The sequence below is a fragment of the Cebus imitator genome, unplaced genomic scaffold (assembly GCF_001604975.1).
Source record: "Cebus imitator isolate Cc_AM_T3 unplaced genomic scaffold, Cebus_imitator-1.0 Scaffold51, whole genome shotgun sequence".
Classification (NCBI taxonomy): domain Eukaryota; kingdom Metazoa; phylum Chordata; class Mammalia; order Primates; family Cebidae; genus Cebus; species Cebus imitator.
Window position 1 is genome coordinate 7020940 of NW_016107366.1, and position 19507 is coordinate 7040446.

General features: G+C 48.3%; 1 protein-coding gene across 1 annotated transcript in view; it reads right to left on the reverse strand.

Moving 5' to 3' along the window:
- COL15A1 (collagen type XV alpha 1 chain) overlaps positions 1 to 19507 on the reverse strand; it is a 115436-nt gene that overhangs the window by 51419 nt on the left and 44510 nt on the right. Inside the window, exons 6-11 of the mRNA XM_017527723.2 lie at positions 15297 to 15444; positions 11655 to 11767; positions 9063 to 9197; positions 7600 to 7752; positions 3657 to 3806; positions 3102 to 3245 (exon numbers count right to left, since the gene is read on the reverse strand). Coding sequence (XP_017383212.1) covers positions 3102 to 3245; positions 3657 to 3806; positions 7600 to 7752; positions 9063 to 9197; positions 11655 to 11767; positions 15297 to 15444 — 843 coding nt within the window. The remainder of the gene's footprint in view (positions 1 to 3101; positions 3246 to 3656; positions 3807 to 7599; positions 7753 to 9062; positions 9198 to 11654; positions 11768 to 15296; positions 15445 to 19507) is intronic.

Below are 19507 nucleotides of genomic sequence, written 5' to 3' on the forward strand. Positions count from 1 at the left end.
GAAAAACCAACAAACAAAAACCTGATTCGATTGCTATTTCAGGGTGGGTACCTTCTTGACAATCTTGTGCTTTTGGACTATCTGCTCAGGAATCGGGGCATTCATCTGAGTTCGCTGCAGATTCCTAAAGTGGGCACTTAGCGGCAATCTGTCTTCATCAGTTACATGCCAGGAAGAAATGCTGTGTGTCCACGTCTCCATCTCTCTCTCTCTTTCTCTCTGTCATTCTGTCTCTAACACTCACTGTGTCTGTCTCTCTTTCTGTCTCTTTGCCTTCTCAGAGCTTTTAAAAAATGTCGTAAACACTGTAACCCCCATAGTGGAAAATACCACAATGTATTAAGAACCTAACAACCTTCCACAGTTACACCACTTTGTGGCAACAACTGACATTTACCAAGGGTATTTTCTTCTAGTGTTTTTACATGGGTGTGTTTTTAAATAGCTAACCACACACTATACTCAGGTTTATAACCAGCTTCTTTCACTTAACATTGTATGCTAAGCATTTCCCCCATCATTAAATATTCCTAACAAGTATAGTTTTATTAGCTACATAATGCTCTATTGTTTGACTATACTTTAATTCAATTAAACTTCTATTGTTGGCTAATTAAATTATACCCAAATTTTCTCTATTGTGGACAATGCTGAGATTAGCATCCTTGTAAACAAAGCCTTTTTTTTTTTTTTTAAACAACAGCAACAAAGGCTATTAGACTACCTCCATTAGAATCAATTGCTAAAAGAGAAGTTTCTGGGTCAGCAACATGCACTCTTATGGTTGTTAATATATGTAGACAAAGACCTTCCCAGTAGCAGTAACCCTCACACTCCATGAGCACAGCCAGCCTTACCAGACTGACTGCTCAAAGCTGAAAACACAAAGGGTCTAAGGAAGAAACTGACCCAGTTTCTTTAACAAATTAATGGCAAAAGGGAAAAAGAAGGCAGGTGACAAGAGATTAAGAGAAACTTAAGACAACCAAATGCAATGTGTAGACATTGTTTGGATTCAGATTCAAACAAGCTAACTGGAAAGAGGTATTTTGAAACAAAATAACCAGGGCATTAGAAAACATGAAGGAACCACGGCTAATTTTGTTAGAAGGATTACGACACTGTGGCTGTGACCAAAAAAAAAAAAAAAACGGTACCAGATCACGCTATCAGCCATACACGGTGAATGATTTACCAGTTAAATGATAGGATGTTTGGGGTTGATTTTTAAATACTCCGGTATTCCCCTTCCCTCCAAAAACTTTGGTGGTAGGAGGTGGAACAGGTGAAGAAAGATTGGCAAAGTGTTGATAATTATTCAAACTGAGCGATAGGTTTATGGGGGTTAATTGTACTATTCTAAGTTCCTTTGTGACATTTTAAAGTTTTTAATAATAAAAAGTTAAAAAGAGAAAGAAAAAGGAGAACTGGCTCTGTCTGCCCTGATGTGGCATCACTGGGGAGATTTGAACTTGGTGCTTTGTGCATACCTTGGGGTGAGGTGCAGAAGAGCAGGTGATGTTGTTTAGGAAGTCACAGCGCGTGGGCAGGTGGGTCCAGAGCTGGCTGCCCACGAGGATGCCCTGCAAGCCCAAAGTCCAAGTCCCAGCGTCTCAGTTACCTGGTCTAGCACTGGACTCAGACACCCACATTGTTTTAAGCTTCCCAGGCATCTCTAATGTTGAAAGCCAGTTGAAAGCCAGAGTTGTTCATCTTTTTCCTTTTATAGATGATGACAAGGAGGTCCAGGGCACACCACAAGCGAGCAGCATCCCTGGAAGTGGAACCTCGACCTCCTGGGCCCCAGTTCAGGGTCTTTCCACCACACCACACTCTCACAGATGAAGACTTCAGCTGTGTGAAGCTCAAGAGCTCAAACTCTGCAGACCAGCATGCCCAGGTTCAAATCCCAGCTGCACCTCTTAGAGGCAGGCAACAGTGGTAGGTGACTTTACCTCTCCACATCTTACCTCCCATATACCTTATACTGAAGAGAGGTGGTATGAAGGGAATCAGATAAACTTGGAGCACAGAGTGCTTAACCAGTGTCAGTTCAGATGGTGTATTTCCTGCCCCTTGATTGTAAATTCGTTGGGGACAGGAGTGAGGTCTCAATCTTCTATATCTACAAGTATCCCGACTGCAGGCCCAGAGCCGCTATGTGTCCAGTCAACGAGCGAATCAACGAATGAATGGAAGACAACTCTAAAGAGACAGGCAGCAGCGTGACAACTGCTGGAAGAGGCTCCAGAACAAGGGGCATTCAGGACCTCAGGAGGCCTGATCTCCCGTCCCATAGCCCGTCCCCTCACAGGTCAGTCCTGCCACACTGTGGCCAATGGGCCACCCGACCGTAGCCTGAGTTGTGGCTTTCAAAGTGTGCATGACCAAGTGGTACTCGGGAAACTAACGAGCCCATGCTGGTCACCACAGAGATGTTTTCCTTTAAAAATGTGTTCACATTGCAAGAGCAATTTCAGTCCCTGCTTCACACAAGCCCAAGCTGAGGGCCAGCTCTGGGCTTCCCATTTCTAAATGACACAGTTATAGCCCTTAAGTGGTGACAACCCCAGGTATGTGTACAGAGCTTTGTAAACATTCTCCGACCTGCATTCTCGGACTTGGCCTTGCAGCCATTCATTTTCACAGATGAGGAAACGGAGGGCCAAAAAAATTAAAGGATTTGCTTAAGGGCACACCGTTGCAGCCAAGAGTCATAAGAACTCATGATGGCAGGGACTTGGAGGTCACCCCCAACACACACACAGTGCTGATGCTCTCATCCCCTCTACAGACCCACCACGTCTTACTGTCAGCTTTGCCCCTGTAACAGCACTGACTGTTAGAACACATTTCAATCCAAATATCAGTCTGGGACACACAGCTAGGTCCCCTTGATTTTAATCTCTTGCTTTTTCTCTATGGGTTGCCGTCTCCTCACGCGTTCCCCAGGTTAAAGGCCCTCAAACGCCCAAATTTGCAAACCAACGTGAAAACCTGCCTCTGACAAAGCTGGGGCCAACCCCTCCCACAATTCTGGCCTTTCTTTCCCTCCCCGTAAGGTCTGCCAAGTCAAATCTTTACAGTTCTATGCCACTTACTGGAGTGACCCATCTTTCAGGAGCCACTGTGGGCAGGGGCAGCGGTGGCCCATCAGGGGGAAGGCTGCCAGACTCTTCACCACCAGCTGTGGTGGGGGGCTTCGCTGTGGTGGCTGCTGCCAAGTCTTCTTCATCACCAGGACCCTGAAAACAAAACCAGCATGATGTGCCACCTCTCCTGGCTCACGAGGCAGCTGGGGAGTTGGGGTAACTGTCATTTCTGCAGTGCCAGCCCAGTTTCAAAGCACATTCTTATCTACAATCATCGTTACCCCAGCATACCCCTTCTGAAATATGTATTTCCTCTAAGCCTCAGCGCCAACTGTGGACCACTCATCTCTATGAGAAAATTCTTGAGCAAGGCTAGGAGGGAGCAGGGCTGGAGCTGCTGCCACACTCCAGCATTGCATCCTGCCTCCCTCCGGCCACTGCCCACTAGACATGTGCTCATAACCGAGCTGCAGGTGCCCCTGCCAAGGCCAAGGAGAACTGTTGTCTCACAATGCAGACTTGTCTCTCCCCTGTGAGCCAAAGAGGACACCAGATGACACTTACAGAAGTGACTGCCTGCTCAGGGCCCGCAGTGGCTGTGGTGGGTGCCAGGACGTCTGTGGGGATCCCACTGGCTTCCTCATCCTCGAAAGTACTGAGGGGCACTTCGATTGCAGCTGTGGCTGCTGTTAAACTTTCTTCACTGTTTGGACCCTGAAATGAAATTGGCATGAGGAGCTGTGCCCCTTCACCCATGCCCCTGGTTCAGGCTGAGGTCGGTGGATCACCTGAGGTCAGGAGTTTGAGACCAGCATGGTGAAACCCCATCTTTACTAAAAATACAAAAGTTAGCCAGGTGTGGTGGTGCATGCCTGTGATCCCAGCTACTTGGGAGGCTGAGGCATGAGAATCTCTTGAACCCAGGAGGCAGAGGTTGCAGTAAGCTGAGACCATGCCACTGCATTCCAGCCTGGGTGACAAGAGCAAAACTCAGTCTCAACAACAATAACAACAAAAATGGAATAAATTATACTCATATAAACAAAATTTGGAGCATATTTCTACCTGATTTCTCTAAAACTTGGACATTAATTGTGAGTATTCTTAACCTATGACAATACAGTTATTTGCATAAGTGTGGTAACAATCTGTTTTTCTTTGTAATAGAACACAATTGAAGACACTGGTTATTTTACCAAGGTTTTGACTTGAATGGCATGCTATCAGATACAGACTCCTTTAAGGAACCAAAGTTGATTTATAGAGCCAATAAAAGCCCCTTGCCTCATACCTTGTCTACACAATCTCTGTACAGATTCCTGACCTGTGGTAAGTAAAGAATGTCACTTTCTGACAGGCTCAGGAGCCCAAAGTTTTTTTAAGACCTCAAGGTGAGGACTTCGCCCAATTAATACAGGTATTTGCAGGCATGGGCTGTGCTTAAGGCATTCAAGTCAAATCTAAGATTCCTTATGGAATAAAGTTCCAGAAAAGTCAATTTAAAAAAAAAGAGGAGCCTATATGGCAAAGAACTATGCTTGCTGACTTTATGCAAATACTCAGGCCAAGTATAATAAGACTAAAACTTAATTTGCAAATGAATTTGTCCTACAATTTTTATTTAATGAAAATAGGATTGGAAAGAGAACACTATGTTTTAAAACAAACTACAGAACACCTGTTGTTAGATTTCGGTCTTGCCTAATGTTTTTCAATTTTTATTATTTTCTACAGTTTGGACTGAATTCTAAAATTCTTCCTGGCTACAAGTCTCCAAAATCATGTTTTCCAATTTCTTTTCTTCTTCCTTTTCTTTTTTCCCCACTTTTCCTGATTTGAAATCACTAAAAATTAGGCCATGCTTTTTTTAAGGCCTGTGAACTGAAGCTAGACAACTTAAACTTCAGAGGAAAATAACTGCAGCCTATTTACATACATAAGCCACTTTCATTGCTGCCTACGATGTATGGGCTTCAGAGTAATATGACCTATATCAACTTTCCAGGATTGTTCTTTTTTTAGTTGTTGTTTTTCTCCCTTTCCCCCCCTATTTTCTCTTGTAGAATATGAGACTTCACAACCTGCTAAAAATGAACTTTGCTAATAACATGGGACCTACCTGTCTAGGAATAAACCATCCTAGCCATGAGAGATCAATGAAAGCTGAGACTAAATATTCATTTTCTTTAACATGCTTTAACTGAAAGATTTTTAAAAGGGGGAAATGTGAAAGGAAAATAAATCTCAGGACCTCAAAATCACTAAGCCAAAGGGAAAAATCAAGCTGGGAATTGCTTAGGGCAAACCTGCCTCCCATTCTACTCCTTTAAAAAAATACCTACTAAGATAAGAAAGGCACACACCTCCTTCACAATTTGTCCATAAGGAAATTCCTTACAGAAAAAGGAAACACAGAACTAAAAGTCATCCCTCTTCCCACTGAAATAAATGCATATCTGATTGTTTCCTTTGGAAAGGCTAATCAGAAACTCGAAAGAATGCAACAGTTTATCTTTTATCTACCTAAAACATGGAAGGTGTTTTAGGTAGATGAAACACCTCCCCACTTTGAGTTGTCCTGCATTTCTGGACAGAACCAAGGTACATCTTACAAATATTGATTGATGTCTCATGTCTCGCTAAAATGCTAAAACCAAGCTATGCCCAATCACCTTGGACACATGTCATCAGGAGCTCCTGAGGTGCATCCTTAAACCTGGCAAAATAAACTTCCCAAATTGATTGAGACTTGTTTCAGATACTCTTGGTTTACAGCTTATACACCTCCAGTAACTAGGATCTCACCACCTCTACAGACAGCCCTTCGATTTTCAGACAACTCTGCTGGTCAGGTTCTAGTTTCTATTAAGCTAAGACTTGGTAGAACTGGGACCTGATCCCTGGCTTTCCCACTCTGTGATGTGACTTTAAAGAAAAGGGAAAGGGAGGGGAGGCGAGGAAGAGGAAAAGAAAGGACAACTGGAAAAGGAAGAAGGAGAACAAAACCACTTTGTTCAATAAAATAATCCATATAACTGCCCAGTGGCCTGAGGCGCCATCAGTGCATGCCCGCCCCACTGCAAGGTTTCCCAGTATGCATGCTAAAAGGCTGAAGACTACCTGACCAGCACAGACCAGGGACACAAGCGCGTGCAATGACATCAAAGGCCAGGGTTGTTGATCTGTGACATCCTGATTACCCAGCCATTCACTCACTCGGCAGATATTCATCCAATGCCTACCATTAATCAGGAATAAAGTACGTTAATGAACAAAATACTGTATCTGTAATCTCTGTTTTAGCAGAGCTTACATTCTGGTAGGGAGCCAGACGTGAACTATTTGCCAAGTTTATTATCAACTACAATGATGATGAGGCCTTCTGAGGACAAGAGTGGGGAGATTTCACAGTGCGGAATGACATGGGCTTGAGGAAGCGGTGTTTGAGCTGAACTCTAAAGGATAAGCAAGAATTAAAAGGAGGAGAGGAGGGAGAAAGGTTTTCAGCAGAGAGAAGAGGATATGAGGCAAGAAGAAGAGAGGCATGATGGAGAAACTGGAAGGTCAGTATAGCTGAAGTGCTGAGAGCCAGAGAGGAGGAGCCCAAGAGTTGGTCAGCAAGGTTGGGCAGGCCAGACCCTGGAAGGACTGTCAGGCCAGAAAGGGAGCTGGGTCTGCAGGGAAGGGCGATGGGAAGCTTCCAAGCAGGGGCAGGCAGACTGGAGACAAGATGTGAGAGGATGGAGGTGGCCAGAAGGGCCCTTAGCAATTGACTGGGCTGGGACGCAGCAACTCAGTGCAGAGGCCAGCGCTGGAGAAGGACGGAGCCAGCGATTCATGATGTGTTGGTGCAGAAAAATCAACAAGACTTGATGGTTGATGGGATGTAGAACTTAAGGGAGAGAAAAGAAAATGCTGGATTAGGTGACTAGAAGATGATAGTCCCATTCATTTGAGGTGGGAAGATAGGAGTGGAAAGAAGTTCAGGTTTGAATCAGCTGAGCTGGAAGAACTTGAGGGCACCCATTGTAGAGACAGCATAGGGACAGACTGGCCAAGTGCCTTGGGATGCTGTGTCCTGCCTTCAGGAGCTGGACAGTGTCTGTGCGCTGCATGAGGAGAGGGCTGGGAAGGCTGGCCGTGCCTTCTGACCCCTACTGGGGCCTGCTGCATGAAGCCTGACTCCTGCTGCCCTCTGAGAGCTTGCCACTCCTCCATTTTGGCTCGCGCCCCCCGGGGGTGAAGGCAGCAGAGCTCTGCACGCAGCTCTGGGACACACGCCTCCTCTCCAACTCACCCATCCCCAGGGCCCGGCTGCCCACTGGCCTCCAGGGGCTTCACCACACTCACCCATGCCTTGGCAAACTCCACTCCCAAATGAGTATTTGGTCAGAGACCCCCCTGCTTCAGGCTCCCCTGGGTTTGCTGAGCAGGAGCCCCACACTCTGAGAAGGCCAGGGGCTGCTCCTGCCATGACCTTGACCTCCAGGCACTGTACAATCCTTACCACAGTGGCTTCTTCCCCGAGGCTCTGGGTGGACACGGAGAGGTCCGGCTCCCCGGAAGGCATACCACTGGCCTCTGCTTCTCCAGGCGTGCTGGCGGGTGCCTTGGCCTCCCCTGCTGCTGTTGCTGCTAAAATCTCTTCATTATCTGGACCCTGAATAGAAAGTCAGCATGAACCAGGTCAGTGCCCCATGATGCTGATCCACCACAGTGTGGTGCGGAATAGCCAGCCAGGGCCCCTCCAGCACTGCGTTCTCCACGCGCTCCCTGTCAAAGCACCTCTACACCAAGACCTCACCTCACACGGAAACCCACAGTAAGACATCAGGCAGAAATACAGAAGCCTGGGTTCCTCACGAGACCACCCCAGCATTCCGCCTGTGTGGTGTGCCATCAGCCCCTCCCTGCCAACACCGAGGGGCATGGGCTCACCAGCAGCCCTTCCAAGCTCTCCCCTAATCAGAGTGCAGCTTCTACTGGTGCTTTAAGTCACTGTGTTGGGACAGAAGTTCAGGTCCTGGGACTCCACCTCTTTCTTGAAGGTAGTCTACCCTCATGGACCGCTCCCTGTCCCGCTCTCTCCCTAGCCCAGTGCCATCTGGCTTCCACTGCTCCGACAACTCTGAAGCTGCTCTCCCCAAGGCCATCACCGTCAATGGACAAATTCAAGGGATGCTTCTCAGTCCCTTGCTCACTGGGACTTCTGGGAGGACATGACATTGTTGGCCACACCCCAGAGCAGGCTGGCACCACCACTCACCTGACCTCCAACACAGCCCCCAAGCCCATCCCCCTTCTCCAAGTTTGCTTCCCCATCTTTCACCACTCGGTAGTCAGGTGATCTGCTGGAATTCTAATCTGGCTACATCCGTTCCTGGTTTCTTACCCTTCAGTGACTCCCTACTTCTGCTGAATCTTCTCTGTGTCCTCAGAGCTCTCCAGCCACCTCTCCCCACCCCTGATTCACACTTGACCTGCAGGCATGCTGCCCTTCTTCAGGCTCCAGGCCTTTGCACCTGCCAGCCCACCTTGCTGAAATGCCTGCCTCATCCACTCCGCTAGACGACTTCTCCTTTCCCTCTCAGGTCGCCTTCAGCACCCTTTCCCCAGAAAGCTTCTGTGCCCCCAAGCCTGGGCTCCAGGACTCCTTTTCGGTGCTCCCAGCGCATCCTGTGCTTCACCTACCACTTACCACAGCCCCTCCTACCACCCCGTCTTCAGGAATCAGGTCTACCCTATTTACTATTGATCCCTGAAACCAGGCCTGGTGCCCAGCACAGTGTGGTGCTCTTAACCTCGCCACTAAATGACCAATGTTATTTAGTGCTTACTCCAACAGACCAGTCCCATGAGACTGTCACTGTGTTTCGCAGACAGATGGGGAAAGCCAATGACTGCTCCCACTCAACACAACCCCCAACCCCAGGCACAGGTGAAGGAGAGCTGGCACTCGGAGCTACTTACTGGAGTGACCCCGTCCTCTGGGTTCTGGGTGGACATAGAGAGGGTCGGTCCCCCAGTGGGCACACTGCCAGCCTCTGTTTCCCCAGCAGTGCTGATGGCCACCTCGGCCAGTCCCGCTGCTGTTGCTGCTAAATTCTGAAAACAAAGGCATCACAAGAGGCCACGTCACCGAGTCCCCATCAACATGCCTGTGGCTGAGAGAACAGACTGCCCAGCCTCCTCCAATCACTGTATTTCTGTGGCTTCTTTCCCTCAAGGACTTTCACATCTATGGTTTCATAATTCCTGGGATAGGAGAGACTGCCCAGGCACCTATGTCTTGTGTTTGACTCCCAGTGTCTGTACCTGCAGTAACAGGGAAATCACTGCTCCTGAGTCAGCCCGGTCTAGCTCTAGATATTTCTGCTGAGACACATTGCCTCCCTGTGGCCTCCCCATAGACCCATCCAGAAGCCATTAGACAATGTCTTTGCCCATGGGTGGTGCTTCAGAAATGTGCAGGTAGCACCTCCGGCCTCCTCAGCCTTCTCTAGACTGGGAGACAGACATTCCTGCTTCTTCTCTTTCCCTGCGACTCAGTTTCCTTTGGGAACGCACAGGCAGATTCTCTGAAGGTTTCATAGCAATGGGGGAAATGGAAAGAGAGAGCAGCTTTGGTGCTGTGACACCAAACCATGTCCTTCCTCATTTCCCAAAGTTTGTTTATTTAATGCAAAAAGGTGGTTCTTTTGGTTACGTAAAACACCAGGCTAATCAAAGTTAAAAAGATTTCCTTTTTGCAGGGCTTCTCAGAATCTATAAAAGGGGAATGTAGAGTGCAGCATTTCCCAAAGTAATGTGACCACAGAGCCCCTTTTTCATAAAACGTATTAAGTCCTAGCAGAATTACTGTCCCAAAAAGCAATTAGAGGAAAGTTGAGGTCACAGGATGCTAAGATGAGACTCTTTCTAACTCGGCATCAGCGAAAGCCCCACAGGACAAGTGGCATTTCACACATATCAGGTAATCTCCCCATGCTAAGACAAGGAAATGGCACCCGTTCTACCAGCTTCTGCCCATCTCCCACCTCCAGGCTGTGTAAGCAACTGCACAGGACTCATTTTGGGTTGGGTGCCTGGAGAGCAAGAATTCCTTTGGAAAGAGTTTCCAGTGTGCTTTGGCTCTGCCCCCTCTTTTCACTCCAAACCATTTGGTGAGCTGGGTATGTGTTTCTTGGAATTTGGGAGGCACAGGGACTGATGTCCGATTCTCTCCAGGGAGACAAAAGGTGAAAGGAGGGAGCCATTTAGATCCAGAGTTGGGACAGAGGGACAAGGAAGAGAGAGAAAGGGGAGAGGAGAGGAGGGGAGGTGAGGGAGAAAGAAGAGAAGGGAAGTGGGAAAAGGAGGGGAGAGGAGGGGAGGGGAAAGGAGGGGAGGGGAGGGGGAGAGAAAGAAAGGGGAGAGGAGGGAAGGAAGAGAGGAGAGAGAGGGGAGAGCGATGGCGAAGCGAAAAGTATTTGTCCTGCAGTTGTTTCGCTGGAGATAGACAAGATATAATCCCTCCCAAGGAGCTGGCTAAAGCCATGCTGAGGTGGGCTGTGCTCAACGGGCCATGAGGAAGATCAGGGCACCCGGTATGTGGTGGAAGTCCAGGCAGAAGTTCCAAAGCCAATGATGGAACTTTGGTCCTAGATCCCCTGCAGGAAGCTCTCCCAGGAACCACAAAAGCCCCCATAAGAGAGAGTTCCAACAGCAGGCATCTTCCATACAAGAAGCCCAGATCTCAGTTTGACCAGCCAGGTACATCTGTGCCCATTTCTCCAGGTGGGTCGGCCCCTGCAGATGTTAACAATAGCTCTAGAGATGGGGAGGTCATGAGGATAAGGAGGAGAAGTCAGAAGATAGAGAGGAAACCCTAACCATGCTTCCCTTTCCTGGCAGATTCCTAGTCTGCAGCAGGCCTGAGTATGGAGGGGAAACTGCTTGTAATTTTGTGGAATTTTTGATATTATGTTGGGCTTGACTTTTAAAATCTGTGAAAATCGACTATTACCAGATAGTGACTGAGAGAGCTGTGAAGATTGTCTTAAGTTTTTCATCCCAGGAGAAGGGAAAGAATGAATTGGCATTGTGGGTTTCCAGCAGGGGCCATCGTGAGAAAACTATTTATGCTTTAATTTTGCACCCTAGGGAGCCCAGCATTTCAAAAACTGGCTTCGCAGGTGTAAAAGCCAATTACCAAACAATAGCATGAACACCTGCAGTTAATCTGATTCTGTCTGGAAGAGGACTAAAGGGCCGATAAATCCACGTGTCTTCACAACTGAGCAGGAGGGTGGGGTTGTGTTGGTGAGGCCTGGACACTTATCACAGGCAAGTGTGAGCACAAACTTGTACTGCGTGTCCCCCACCAGTCCTGTGCATCCCTGGAGAGCCTCTGTGGCCCTGGGACTCTGACCTCCTCTGTACCATGAGAACAGAGGCAGTCTTGATGCTGTTCAACCAAAACCCTCGTGGTTCTCTCTGGTGCTCAACAAAATCATCATCAAGTTTGAAATAAGCAAACAAGCCTCCTACTGACTAATCAAATGAAATTCACCATCTACTCACCTTTTCTTCAGCGATGTTAAGGAAGGCCCCAGCCCCTGAGCCGCTGTCAGTAATGGGGTCACCATCCACAGAATGAACTCCCTCCAGCGTGTCATTCAGGATCTCACCAGACCCTACGGGAAGCAGGCATTCTGCTATCAGTATCATTTTGCAGTCTTAGAAAAGAATGAGATATCTCTTCACCCACTCACTTGGAAAGATGTTCAGATACCATGACACAGGGTCAAGAGGGGGAAAAAAAACCAAATTGCAGAACAACATAACAGGGCAAGGCGGCTGTGGTTTCCATTCCAGGCGCTGTCCTTATCTAGAAATGGGGGATTACAATAATTCCCACCTCAAAGGGTTCTTTTGAGTACTGTGTCACAAGGACTAAGTAAGTTAATGCGAATAAAGCATTGAGGACAGCCCCTGGCATATAGTAAGCAACTGATAAAATGTTCAAAACTATGAGTATACATGTTGTATCATTATTATATATGACTGCAACATATTCATGTTATATAATGATTACTGTATGACATATATAATATATACAAATCTATGTGTTATATATATATATATATATATATATATATATATATATGTGCCTATATATTTATATATTTAGCTAAATCACCGTGTTTAGTATTGATATTTTCCGGAGGATAGAAGAGACTATTATTTTTCTGGTTTATACAGCCAAATGTTAATTGAATTGTTCCCTCATGTGTATCTTTCTTTTGCAATTTAAAAACCAGCCTGTAATCCCAGTACTTTGTGAGGCTGAGGTGGGCAGATCACTTGAGGTCAGGAGTTTGGAGACCAGCCTGGTCAACATGGTGAAACCCCATCTCTACTAAAATACAAAACATAGGCGGGTGTGGTAGCACATGCCTGTAACCCCAGCTACTCGGGAGACTGAGGCAGGAGAATCACTTGAACCTGGGAAGCAGAGATTACAGTGAGCCAAGATTGCACCATTGTACTCCACCCTAGGTGACAGAGTGAGATTCCATCTCAAAAAAAAAAAAAAAGCAAATGTAATTTTGAAACAAAGAAAAGTTATTCATTGGCTGGGCATGGTGGGTCATGCCTGCAATCCCAGTATTTTGGGAAGCTGAGGTGGGGGGATCATTTGAGCTCAGGAGTTCAAGATCAGCCCGGGCAACATAATGAGACCCCATCTCTACTAAAAATCAAAACAATTAGCCCGGCATTGCGGCATGCACCTGTAGATCCAGCTGTTCAGGAGCCTGAGGCATTTGAAATAAGCAAACAAGGAGCTAATGCCTGGGAGGCAGAGGCTGCAGTGAGCCATGATTGTGCCTCTGCAGTCCAGCCTGAGCGACAGAGCAAGACTCCGTCTCAAAAGAAAAAAAAATAGAAGAAGCTGTGCTACCATGACTGCACGCCTATTATGGCTGGGCCCATGGCAAGTGTGTCCCATGCTCTCCCTCCAGTAACCCTCCTGCTGGTCCACCTGTCCTGCACACCGGGACCCCTCCCACCACCTTCCTGCAGGTGGGCAGATCCTGAGTGGGAATCTCACGGTTTCAGCCTCCGCACTATCACCCCATGGCAGGTGTGTCCTGCCGGATCCACACTTAACACCCCTGTATTAACCCTGGGAATGAGGCTGAGGCTGGGAAGGGCCCTGAAGCCAGGTCAGCCTCTCCCCAGGCCAGCTCTTCCCACACACGCTGTGCTTACGCAGGTCCCATGTCACAGTCACGCTGGGGGAGGTGCCAAATCCTCCACAGGACTCTGTCCCCCCTCCCCACTCCTGTCCCACCCGGTGATGGAACAGCAGCTAGCACGGGTCACGCAAGCTCGTCCTCCCTGCTCTGACCACCAGGGGGTGCCGTGCAAGCAGCCGGTTGCCTGGCCTCCAAGACCTGACTTCTGCGATGAAGGAGGTGGGGTGGCCCCTTCTATGGGCCAAGATGGTGTCAGGGAAGCGCCGTTGGGATTGGAGCCGGTCCCCACGTGGACCTCATCTCCTCAGTCTAGGAAAGCCCTCGCCCCAGCCCCTTCGCCTTGCCCCTTGCTCAGAGATCCTAATTCCACCCCTGAGAAAAGCATTTCGCAATTCAGAAACCACTTCCACAACTGCGGCTAGATTCAGCCCTCTCATCCACCCAGCAGTGGGGATTGTTCACACTCCCAGAGGACAGCTAAGGAATCTGAAGCTTGGAAACTGATCAGAAACTTGCCCCAGGCCGACAGCAAATAGGGGGCTGAGCAGGGCCGCCTTCCAAACTGTCTGACTCTCCCCAGCGGGCAGTATTTCCACAGCAACTCCCTGCCTTGGCTGTGTCATGACGTTATTAAATCATCCTGCATTTTTTTTCTGTCCAATACTCTATACCTTCTCTGACCCACAGACTCCCCAGATTTAGTTGTTAAAATAACACGTATTAACTGATGGCAGAAGCAAAAAGGATGGTGATAAATATTATTGTAGAAGACTTGTATTAATAAAATACAGAAGTACAATAAAGTAAAAACCATCCACAATCCTACCACCCAGAGATAACTGCTCATAGCATTTTGATGAATATTACATCTAATATGTGGTGTATCTAATACACACACACACACACACATCGCTCTACATAGCTATATGTAAATAGATATAAATAACATATTTTCAAAATTAGGGTCATAGACACATCGTTTTAGAATCTGCTTTTTTGGGGGATCATATTACAAACATGTCCCCGGGTCATTAAATTTTCTGTATCACCAGTGTCAGGGCTATATGTATGAATGAAATAGAATTTGCCCAACCAATCCCTACTGCGGGCAGTTTGGGTTGTTTTCATTCCTAAGAACAGTGCTGCCAGGAGTGATCTGGTACCCACATCTTCAGTCTGAAGTGACAGCCCCTCTGTGAAATGGCAGAAACCACAAGCAATTTCAGGGTTTGGGCATATGCCAAGCGAGTGCCTGGGGGCTAGTGTTTCACGTCTGGGCTTTTGTCAGTGCTCCTCTGCACAGGTCAGGGGACAAGAGGCAGGGGCCAGAGTTCTGGACGGGCAGCCAGGGGACCAGCTGTCCTCCTAGGTGCTACTGTTGCCTTGCTGGGTAACCAGCCTCTCTCTGGCCATCGGCTTCTCACTTGTGCCACAACGGAGTTTAGCTGATCCTCTGAAAGTTGGGGTGTTTGTGGCAAAAGTCAGAAAGGGTGGGGACTCTGGACTTAGCTCTTCTAAGTGTTTGATTTTTCCACCTAGAAAACAGTAGCTAGTACTGCCGAGTAGGAGGTATGCTGTCAGTGTTGGAGACAAAATAGCCAAACACCTGGCACACCGAAGGGATTCAACAAACAGCAGGATTATTTAAACTTTTCTGTTAAACCCCAGAAGGAGTGGAGTCTGGGAGTTAAAAGCTCCAGATCTGGGGGTCAGAAGCTCTGCTACCTGAGATCAAACGTCAGCTCTGCCATTCACAAGCCGTTTGCTCCTGGCTGGGTTACTTAATTTCTCCGTGGCTCAATTTCCTCATCTTGTCTGTAAAATGAGGGTGGTTCTCACCCTTTCTTAAAGGGTTGGGGGGATGGTTAAATGAGATGCTGTATGTCACATACGTGGCCCTGGCTGGACACATAGTAATCACCCAATAAAAGGCCACTATGTAGGCATGTGCATCCGGACTTGCCTTGTTCTGGGCTGCTGTGCTGGAGGATGCCCATGTTGGTGATTTCCGGGGTCCTCTCAGGTACAGGTTCACCAGAAAGTTCCATGTCCTCAGTGAGGGAGGATGGAGTTGGAGGTATGTTTATGGGTTCAACTTTTGCTTCTTCGGGCTGAAGGGGGGGAAATTAGATGCAAAATGATTTACTTGGCAGTAAAGCAGAAGAAATGACAGTGAATTCACTGGAGAAGATAATAATCCACAGGATGCTGAATATACCAAGGGGAAAGCCTGGCCCCACCTGGCGTGTACCTGGGCAATGGCTACACCTCTCAGGGCCTAAAAGAGGTGCCTGCTAGAGAGCATTAGATTCTGTTCAGTTGACAGTGAGACTATTCATCTCAGTCAAAGCTCTCCGAGCACAGGGACTACCTTTCTGTGATTCCCAAATCCCAGGCCAGCCAGACGAGGTGCCCAGTAAAGATCTGTTAGATGAGGGAATGATTGAATGAATTAATGAACAAATGAATGAACCAGGCTGCACTCAATAAACTGCATACAAATTCAATGCCAGATGGGCACTAGTCATAAACACCCATGAAAATGAAAGATGGGATGGTTCCTTCCAAGGAAGCTTCAGCATCTATATAGCTTTCCCAAAGCCAGTCAGTATCTCAACCCACTTTACCAACTAGAGAAAAACAAACGAAAACCCAACAGAAACACACAGCACTTCAGAGATCTAGGCAGAAATCCTGGCATGAGCTCCAAAAGTCATGACATCACCCCTAGACCCAAGCAGCAGCTCATGAGACACAGGGCTTGTCAGCATTGACACAGCCTCATCACTTTCTAAGCTCAAGAGGCTGGTGGGGGCGGGGCGGGCGGCGGTGCATGGAAGAATCCTGCTGATCAGTGTTGAACTCCTGGTATGAACAAGAAACCAATCTTTGTTTTGTTAAGGCACTACGATTTTGAGGTTAATTTGTTACTGCAGCATCACTTACCTATCCTGACTAATAACAAAAGGTTACTTCCTTAATGCCAGAATCTAGCAAATCAATAAATTTCTGATTTGCTGTCCATCAAACAAGGAAGATTCTTAGAAGCCCCATAATTTAGAATTTAATAGTTCAGTTCTTACAGTCAGACCTGGATCAAATCCCAGCTCTCTACTTATAAGCTCAGTTACGTTGGGCAAGTCATGGAGCTTCACTGAGCCTCAGCTTCCTTCTCTGTAAAAATGAGGACAATAAGAACTACGCAAAGGCAGGAAATAGAAAAAACAATGAAGGGCTAAGTACACCTTTATTCATTACTGAAAACACTGTAAATGCAGATGAGCAAAAAGAGAAATCACGCTGAGTCCTAACACCCAGAGACAATCACAATGGATTCTATTGTACTGCAGAATCTTCTGGCTGGAGGTGGGAGGAAATGCTTTAAGGAGTTGGGCCTTGGAGCATGAGCAGGTTTCAGAACATAGGGGTGGAGGATTGATGGAGGTCAGGGCCTGGCAACTTGAGCTTGGCAAGAGCCCAGGGCTTGAGGAGGAAAGCAGCAGAACAGAGCCCAGGGAGGTGGGGGACAGGGGGTGCTGGTTCTATGGGAAGAAGAATGGGCTTGAACCCAAGGGCCACAGGCAGCCACTGGGGAGCATTGGGTTAAGGTGTGGTGGGGTCAGCTGTGTGTCTGAGGGAGTCCACATTGCTGGCAGTATGATCATGGACCAGGGGAGCTGAGGCTTATGCCAGGTGACTGGGGGTGGCACTAAGGAAGTCCACAAGGCAGGAATGACGGCAACGGTGGGAACAGAAAGCAGGCACCTCCCCAGGGAAGACTGTGAACAAGACCAGGTGGGATGTCCCCATTTCACCCAGATGGATGTTCATCTAGCAGGGTAGATAAAGACCCCTGCCCAAGAAGTTCCTCTCCTCTCCCTGTGAGGGATCAGGGCTGAAGGCACTCCATCGTTGGTTCAGGAACCAATGCTCAAGCCCCGGAATGCTCCTCTCTAGTCTGGAGTAAGGCTGCAGGTGGCTGGTAGCAAAGGTGCTCTATAAGGCATTTGGGCTTTGGGATGAAGCAGGCCAGGCAGTCGAGGGTTCAGGAAACACAGGAAGACAACGGGATGGTGGGCTGAGCTCTGTAACTCAGGGTGGCTGAAGGTGGGATCCATCCCACCTTCAGCCAAAAACTTCTTTTGTCAAACTCTCAACAAGGCATCCCAACCCCCTGCAAGGGCAGGGCAAGATTCTAGTGAGCTGACCCTCGGAAGCGAGGATAAGGGGACCTGCCTTAAGTAGGTGGCTTTGATTTTTAGAGGTCAACGTGGATGGGGATCCAGTGTGGCCTGTGGCAAAATGGGAATCTCAAGTCCAAAGACTTGTTATTAAAAATGTTGCAATTTGCTGAGCCCAGGATCATCTCCACACAATCAGATTTACTCCTTCTACACTTATTTCCAGAGGCCCTACTGTGTGCCAGGTTCCTGGTTGAGCCCTGGAGACACAGAAGTGAATAACTAAGACAGTGTGTCTGTCCTCAAGCTGTCAAATGATGGAGGAGGACCAGATACAGCAAACCACGATTCGGTGTGACGCATGGGATTGTGGGAGTGAGAGCCAAGTGTGAGGAGGGGGCTTCGCTAAATAACGGCCTCCTAGGAGAGGATGTGGACTGGATCCTGCAGGCTAAGTAGGAACTTGCCAGGCAGAAAGGGGGGCTGGGAGGACCCCTCCAGGCAAACCAAACCACAGGAACTAAGGCGCCATGGAGGGGAGAAAGTGCTCGGTCTGTCCAGGGGACTGTGAGCATCTGGGTGTGGTTGGAAAAGAGGCCCTGGCTGAGGACCAGAGTCACCTGCGGAGCTTTTTGTCAATATAGATTCTAGGATCTTTCATTCCAGACCTACTGAAGCTGAACATCCAGGTCTGCTTCCCCGGCAAGAATCTGCTTTTAAAGACCAACCTGCACTCACAGTGCCTCCCCACACCCCCCACGCCGCCCCCACCCCCCGACACACACTTACACACAAATGACTCTGATGCACAGCCAGGGCTGAGAACCATAGGGTTGTTAATTTCAACAGCATAGAACTTTCTGAAAACGCAAAGAATTGGATCGCAGGGACCCCTACCCTAAATGGGGAAGAGGGCGAGGAGGGGCAGTCTTTTTAGTCCCTGACCACTCAGAAAGTCTGCAATTCAGTTCACTGGCGACAGCTGGTGTCTCAAAGGGTGGCAGGCTGGAAAGGGTGAGGATGAGGAAGTGAGATTCATTCCAAGAAAGAAGCCAGACAGACAAGGGGGGACTGTCTGAGCCGAAGAGGGAAATTCCCCGTCCTGGAGGGTGGCTGCCGAAAAAAGCCATAAAGCCCTTCCAGGAGACGTTAAAAGGGGGAAGTCCCCAGCTCAGGGGTGGCATGATGGAGTGCACCCTGGACCCTGAGGAGAAGACCTGGCTCTGCCACCTTCAGGCTGGGTGGTGTTCAGTAACCGTCCCCACTGCTCCAGTGCTCTCCTATGCAGAAGAGACCCCTAACAACTCTCTGCAAATGAGACTAAAGAAAATGGAAGCACGTGGAGAGCATGAACAGTGGCATAGACAGTCAGGCGGAGAGGGAAAGCATTCTGATGACAGAGAACAGGCAGGTTAAGGTCAGGACCGCCAGGTCTGGAGGCACAGCCCAGGGGAATCCCCTTTCTAACTGAAGGCAGCCACAGGGGTTTGGCATGCCTATCAGCCCCAGCCACCAGCCAACCAGGAGGCCCCAGGAGGATCGAGGCCTCTGCACTATGCCCGGTGCCGAGTCCAGCCCTGAGCTGGGCTCTGACACATCGCATCGCCTCCTTAATCCTCGCAACAAACCCATCCGTCAACAATAGCAACAGCTAGCACTAGCCAAGTGTTTTGCACAGGGCAATTCATCTAATTCTCACGCTAATCCTGTGAGGCAGATCCGTTCTACTGTAACCAAGGAGGAAACTGAGCCTTGGAGGGCTTAAGTCACTTGCTCGAGGTGAAATGCTAGTAAGTGGCACAGCTGGGATTCATGCTTGGTGGAACACCGATTTGTACCAATTCCTGTAAAACCACTGAGGAAAGTGGGGCTGGGGAATCCAGGAAAGAAAGTGCTTGAGGTTCCCCAGAGGACACCAAGTCCATCAAATCAAGAACAACTCTTTCTTTTTCACTTCTCCAGATAGTCTGGGGATTGATTTCACAGCCCCCCT